The sequence below is a fragment of the Anguilla anguilla genome, chromosome 7 (assembly GCF_013347855.1).
Source record: "Anguilla anguilla isolate fAngAng1 chromosome 7, fAngAng1.pri, whole genome shotgun sequence".
NCBI lineage: Eukaryota > Metazoa > Chordata > Actinopteri > Anguilliformes > Anguillidae > Anguilla > Anguilla anguilla.
Window position 1 is genome coordinate 3,474,591 of NC_049207.1, and position 6,857 is coordinate 3,481,447.

General features: G+C 40.5%; 1 protein-coding gene across 1 annotated transcript; it reads right to left on the minus strand.

The window, feature by feature from the left end:
* Positions 1–873: 873 nt before the first annotated feature.
* ccdc107 (coiled-coil domain containing 107) lies at positions 874–6,588 on the minus strand. Its single transcript, XM_035425622.1, has 6 exons — positions 5,161–6,588; positions 4,618–4,835; positions 4,141–4,213; positions 3,930–4,020; positions 3,581–3,690; positions 874–2,321 (listed from the first exon to the last, which is right to left on the minus strand). Exons 1-6 carry the CDS (start codon positions 5,297–5,299, stop codon positions 1,996–1,998), a joined length of 957 nt encoding a protein of 318 aa, XP_035281513.1. The 5' UTR covers positions 5,300–6,588; the 3' UTR covers positions 874–1,995.
* Between the last annotated feature and the right edge of the window lie 269 nt (positions 6,589–6,857).

Sequence of the window (6,857 nt, forward strand, 5' to 3'; positions counted from 1 at the left end):
AACAGTCACCTGTAGCAGCACCTGCAGTTTGCACTAACGTGGTACATCCATGCTTTCGTGTAGAATTTGATCTTCATACACTTAAGAATCCTCACTTTTGTCCACTCCTATGGTAAATAACATTTCTGTGATCCTTCACAGTCAAGGAGTACATTGTTCAAAGCACCTTGTGTTTATGTTAATCATTTCATATCATGCATTGGTGGCTAATTAGGGCAAAACATTCAGTACGCTATGAACTTTTCTTCTTTGAATTGCGTGAGATCCTTTAAAAATTTTACACTTTTTTTCTCTTTCATCCAACCTGCAACCTTGGTCAGGTCCTTTCAGCAGCTGTGTCTATAATCAGTTGTAGATAACATTTACAGATACAGTAACTCTTGAAGTGACACGTCCCAACTTGAAGAATATTCTCATCAATAATATTCACTTGAATTAGTGATTTTTTTAATAAAAACTTGTATACAATAATATATCCTATATTTGCACTACAAAATTAGCTTGGATAGATCATAACTATAATAAATGCTTATTCATGATTTTTTTTTTTTTTTTAAATAGGAACTATATTAATGTGTTGAGTTGAGCACATCTCATTTTCTATTCATTAGCAAGATTATACAATATACTGAGGTACAACAAATAAACAACAAATATTATATACAGTACAGTGTATAAGTATTTTGACAGTGACACAAGTTTTTTTTTTTTTTGTGGCTCTCTATACCAGCACATATGCCAGGTTGAGATACAAACGCTGTTTCACACGATTTCAAAAAATCTCAAGGAGGTGAATGCTTTCTTAAGGCACTGTATGTATAAGTACTTAAGCATGGGAGCGTTTGAACACAAAATGACAATTACAAATTAGAATGAAAGGTTAAAGTATATTATGTGAACCATATAATTTATTTCAGTAAGGCATAGTGTTCACTCAGTTATTTCAAAATGGTTTGCTTCTCATAATGCCACAGTGCTCCTGTCCACACACAAATATCTGTGAAGAAAATCGAAAGACAGTTTAAGACAATATATCACAGGCCATACCATACAAAATATAGACAAACAAATGTGAATCTGTAGTGGTGAAGACATCTATATGTCTTTTTTTCTTATTTCCCAAGTCCATACAACAATTGTTAAACTGATAAATGGCTAATTATGTCTTGATTGATAGTGTAAATTTATTCAAAGCCGGCATTATCAGTTATTTATTTAATAGCGTAGAGGCTAATTTCTTGATTTCTCTTACTCAGAAATTATTCTGGTCTTCATTTGTTGCTCTCCCTGAAATTGAGGTCTGAAATTGTATGATCTACAAGGAGAGTCAGAGCCCTGAGGGACTTTATTTAGCCATTAGGCTAATGAAGGTAGGTTTCGCTGCACGATAGCATTTGCTTAATAAATACTCAAGAATAAGTGCACATAAATATAACGCGTTCAAGATCTGAGTGGCGTGGAAACAGACCTTCTAGACCGGCTCTTGAAATGGCCAGCGGGTGTCCGTAAAACCAACCCCCCGTGTTCATGGACAGGTAAGAGTACTCGACTTGCAATAATCCCACACAATAAATACACTGCATTCATTAGGATAGGGAATTAAAACTTCTAACAATGACAGCATGCAGTATGTGTATATATACTATATGCATTCAAACACAGTGCATGCCAAAAGAGGCTCGTGCCATTGCAGTCATATCTAAAAAATATTACAAATATATATTATTGAGAACTTTCAGATATTAATCCTACAGGCCAGCATTCTGATATGACAGCATTTTAAAAGCTTTATGTAATAAAACGGTCATGAAGCACTTAACTACATCACAATATGATGGTTTCACACGATAAATATGCAGTAACAAAGCTTTTTGCATCCCGGATTTCCACACGTGTCTTGCAGTGAAGAGGAAGAGTCTTCTAACAGGCCATCGCCACACTGCGCATGAAAAAAATAAATAATCAGAAATTCATATCCAGAGTAAAAACATGTTTTCATTCCGGTCTGTTGCGTCGCCTCAGGCCAGTTCCCAGACTTTCGCTCGGAAGTCTCCCGACCTCCTCGATGTTTGTCTCACAGGAGTCCTCTAAGGAGGGCATGTCGAGGTCATGGTCGCAGCCTCCTCCTCCCTGCTCTTCCTCCTCCTCCTCCTCCTCCTCATTGTTTACTTTGTCCTCGAGAGGAGATTCTTCAGCGCCCTCCGTCCTGCCCTCGGCGCCGACGTTCCCCTCGTCCTCCTCTGCCGCGGGGACCTCCGGCCGCGGCTCCTGGGCGGTCAGAGACTCGATGAGGTCGTCCAGGTTCTTCTCGCACCCGGATTCTTTGAGAGTCAGAAAACGACACGTGCGTTATTACAGGCATTCATTCATCCAATGACCCAGCGCCACAAGTCCAGCATACAAAGGCAATGGCACTTGTGGAATCGTACTTCCTTTCCAAGTACCCACAATCCTTTCTGCTTGATTCAGTCATCGCGGTGCTGCTGATGCCATTTGCCAGTACATTTGTAATCTGAGACTGGGAAAGGGTGATGTAATTCAAAACTGAGTGACACAACCACACAGAACATTTTCCAGTAAGAGCTCATAGCTTCTAGGGAGGGGCCATCATCCCCCCCCCCCCCCCCATCCACACAATAAAACCAGAGCCTTGTTACCACATGAGCACAGAACAGGGAAATCTCAACAACCACAGAGCAACCAAAAACTCCCCCCAGAACCCCTGGAATAACTGGAATAACACAAAGGGTCAGAACAGAGTTAAGATGAGCACAGTTCATATTATCAGCTTCTGCACTGTAATGAACTTGCTTCCAAAGGCACCCTGGATAACGTCATTTGCAAAATAACAGTGACAATATCAATCAATGACAATTCAAAACAGGCAAGTAATACTAAAAAATATAGCGACCAGTGGCAATTAAGGAAACTAAGTATTAATCATGGTACAATGTTACGGGCCATGCCATGTTGTTTGGTATGAGAAGATGCATGCGGTGATGTTAATTTTGTGTTTCTAGGACATATGGTTAAATGTTACGACCTTTAAAAGGGAAAAATTTATTCATTTTGCTTGGCACAGGACATGTTCAGGGCATTTTTTAAAATAATTTTTGTTGTGAAATTATGTCTGGGGACCATTCATCATCTTGCCAAAAATGACAAGATTATGCATACATGGGGAGTCAAAGTTTTCTCCAAAGTAAATCATTATGACCGTTCTTGGCAGTGTACACAACTTCACCAAGTGAACTTTAACATTGTTATGCTCAATCTGGCATTTTGCACATTTCCATGGCTCTTATAAGTTACTACTCACTCAAAATTTTTATATAATGAGTCCTTACAAGCATGTACAGCATACAGAAGACATCTTCATGTCAACTGAACTCATAATCATGAGAAGATTTGTTTTGATCTATGGCCAGGAACCGTCCAATCAACGCTTTCTTCACCGCAAATGAACACTGCAATGAGATCGCTTCTCAGGTTCTTGGAAGGCTCGTCATCGCTATGGGGGGTCATCATGGCAGCAGTTAGTTTGAGAAAAGAATCACGCCGACTGAGGGAAGAACAATACCTTCGAGGTTGATTGGTGGACAGTCCATGCCCCTCTTTTTCATCAGGTGCCTGATGCTCTGCAGCTGGGACATGATCTCGTTCTTCTGCTCAAATGCCACAGACTTCACACTGGAATGTGAATTGTGAAAACAGTACATTTTAAAAAACGGTCTGTAATCATGGTTTGCTTCGTAGCCTATAATACAAATTATTTTTTAAATATACAATCATTTACCAATAAAGCACTATGGGTCAATCTGTCCAAAATTCATGCATATCAAGTTACATAGAAGAAAAAAAAGTATGCATGATTGTGCCTCAAGATGAAGCTTCAAAGGGCCAGCCAAATATTTTTTTCAACAACTCACCAGTTTGTCAGTGGATCCAGCTGAGTGAGTATTGAATTCAGCATCTTTTCTGTCTGTGCCAAGCGCTGCTCCAGTTCATTCAGCTGGTTTTCTGTGGAGAACAATGACTGGCACTGAAACCCATGGTGCAACGCAAGCGAAGCTAACTGCATGCCGAACGTAAACAACTCACTAAGAATGCAAATATAGAAGTGACAGTTGACTACATTACCTGTCTCCTCTGGCTTTTTTGTACCTTTGCCAGTTTTCTCCTTTGCAGTCTTGGTGTCCTCTTTTGATTTAATCTGTAATTAGAAATGAACTGAATATAAATTCATGTCGTACCATGCTGAATATACGTTTACATTGTGTAGGATTGTATGGGTGTCTTCACTTCACAGTTTAAAAAAAATAAAAACCTTTTGTCTTGTAAAATCAGAGATTCCAGTTTCACTTTTCAAAAACGAGTGCACTCCTATTTCCTATTTCCACACACAAATGTATATCTGCTAAGCAAATGCAGTAATGTAGTTTAGGGTGTAATGCCTACTAAGTAAATTCCGACTAAGTAAATAAACACGGCAGGTCTGATGCAGTACATTTAATGTGTCACAACACTGGCCATAATGTCTGTGCTAAAATGTGTAATTGTGCAATCAGTGACATTTAACTATCTTATATACACACGAAGTTACACTTAAAGCGTTACCTTTATGAACTTGTACACCGCAAAGATCCCTACTCCGATGGCATAGAGCGGCATAAGAGTGAAGACGTAGCCCTTGCTGTTCGCTTTGTATTTCTCGCTCTTCATTTCCTGCTCCATAACTTTCCTCATCTGCTGCATGTTCTCGATTGTCTGCCCCTTTGATCCTGCCGTGTTCGCGTTCAACTGATGTCCTCGTGGACCCGGGCTGAGACCTGGACCTGCAGTAAACATCGATGTGCAGATGCAAAACCGTTGTGCACTGATCACATGCTCTATGCTATTTTATAAATAGGTTACACAATTGGACAGTTGGCGCTGCTAGTTGCATTTCCGACTAAGTAAATAAACACGGCAGGTCTGATCATTAGCTGTGTTTAAAACAGCTACAAACTAGCCCTGTGTAATGCGTATGCGGTTGACTAGTATGAAACCACGGGTCAGTGATTTATATAGCTATTCCATTCAATAACATTCCATGCAAGCATGCTGGCCAAGTCAGCTCTAATCGCGCGGGCAGTAATCAAAGCCACAGAAACTACTAACCTTTCCTGTTATAGCGAGGGTCGAAGCCTCTTGTTTCCTTTGATCCTGCACCGCTGCCAAACATCCTTGGGAATACCACGAACACGAAAAGCACAGCGGTGAAAGCGACCACGAGCTGCTGAGAAGACGACATAGCCATTTTGCCACGACAAGTAGTAACTGCACTTCAAAGCGATATTAGCTTTTTTTTAAAATCCTTGCTTGATTTATTATACACCGCGAAAATAAATGCACGCTGCGAAGTGGAAGTCGAAAACATAAGAAACTGTCAACTCGTTTACACTTATCACTTCCTGTTGCATTAACCAATCCTCGGCTGAGTCGATGACAAGGAAGTTACGTTACCTTCTGAAAAAGCGAGCGTGTGGACGGATTCAACCGAACGATGTCGAACCCTGTGTTCAATCAAAGAAAAATGCTGAGAGTTGTTTTTTTTACACTGGTGTTTTATATGTGGAGTTGCAGACAGCATTTACAATGGCTGCTGTATACTAAACAGATTATTAAATATGTCACTGTTTGCTTCCGTGGTTGCAAAAAGGAAAAAGGAGCAAATGCATATCCCTAATCCATAGTCCTACCCTACCTGTGCATCACGTAGCACATTCAGGAATTCCTGAAAAATTACAGCAAACCTCTAGAATAAATTCTTTAAAATTTAATTAGGCTACACGATGTGCACACGTGATGCTATTTCAGAGAACATATTAATCAAAGCTTTATTGACGCCATTTCCTCGCTCGGTATTTTTTATTAATTTTTTTCTCGCTTCCTAAACAAGGCAGGGTGTAAAACAGCGCACTTAACTCGTACTGCGAAACTGAAAATATCGGTGTGGCCACTGGAAAGCGCTGTTGCCTCGCCTGCTGGTAGTGCTATTAATAGGAGCCTCTTGAGATTCAATTATCTGTTTTGCCAGAGACACGGAAAGAAACATATTACAGTTCACAAGCAACAAGTACAGTCTACGCTAGCACACGTGAAACGACTCGGAGCTGTGAAGGAAATTGGGTGTTGTAATGGTTATGAACTCCAGATACTAGATTCTCTTGCTTTTGTAACGCGTTCCGTGACCGCTACAAATCCCGTACCAAGCTCATCCACTTGTCCACATACGAAGTTTCACGCAGTGATTTGCGGGAAGAGGAGGTATCCTTCCCTTAACAGGGACCAAGGAGATGAGTATACAAGAAAGTTTAAGTTATCCCTGAATTAGATCTGAATCGTACACTCAAGAAAAAGGGTGTCCCTGTGCATAAAACTTAATTTCAGTCAGAATTTTCATAAACTAGGCCTACTCAGCGGTGGGCTCCAATGCTGACGCGGCGTTTAGGAGATACTCAGCTACCCGAGATCACAGGTCAAAACTTCATTTCTCAGTGCCTCAATACAATCACTACCTCTCCCGTATGAATCCAGCTGCAGGAAACATGTTTTACATGGTGAGGTTTAAAGATGTCTTTTGCTCTTAGGAACATGTGAATATTATGCAAATACAAATATGTGAATATTTGAATACAAACAAAGGTGCTGTGGACATGTACGCAGGTGTGCCGAAATGGTAAATGGACTGCATTTATATAGCGCTTATATCCAAAGCGCTTTACAATTGATGCCTCTCATTCGCCAGAGCAGTTAGGAGTGAGGGGTTAGGTGTCTTGCTCAAGGACACTTCGACACGCCCAGGGCGGGGTTTG

Bases quoted from the DNA above. Each gene is read 5' to 3' on its own strand.
- ccdc107 (XM_035425622.1), bottom strand. From the start codon at position 5,299: ATGGCTATGTCGTCTTCTCAGCAGCTCGTGGTCGCTTTCACCGCTGTG. The intron at 4,021-4,140 runs GTAATGTAGTCA...TGTTCTCCACAG, and splicing joins AAAAAAGCCAGAGGAGACAG to AAAACCAGCTGAATGAACTG. The intron at 3,691-3,929 runs GTGAGTTGTTGA...TTCACATTCCAG, and splicing joins CTGGATCCACTGACAAACTG to TGTGAAGTCTGTGGCATTTG.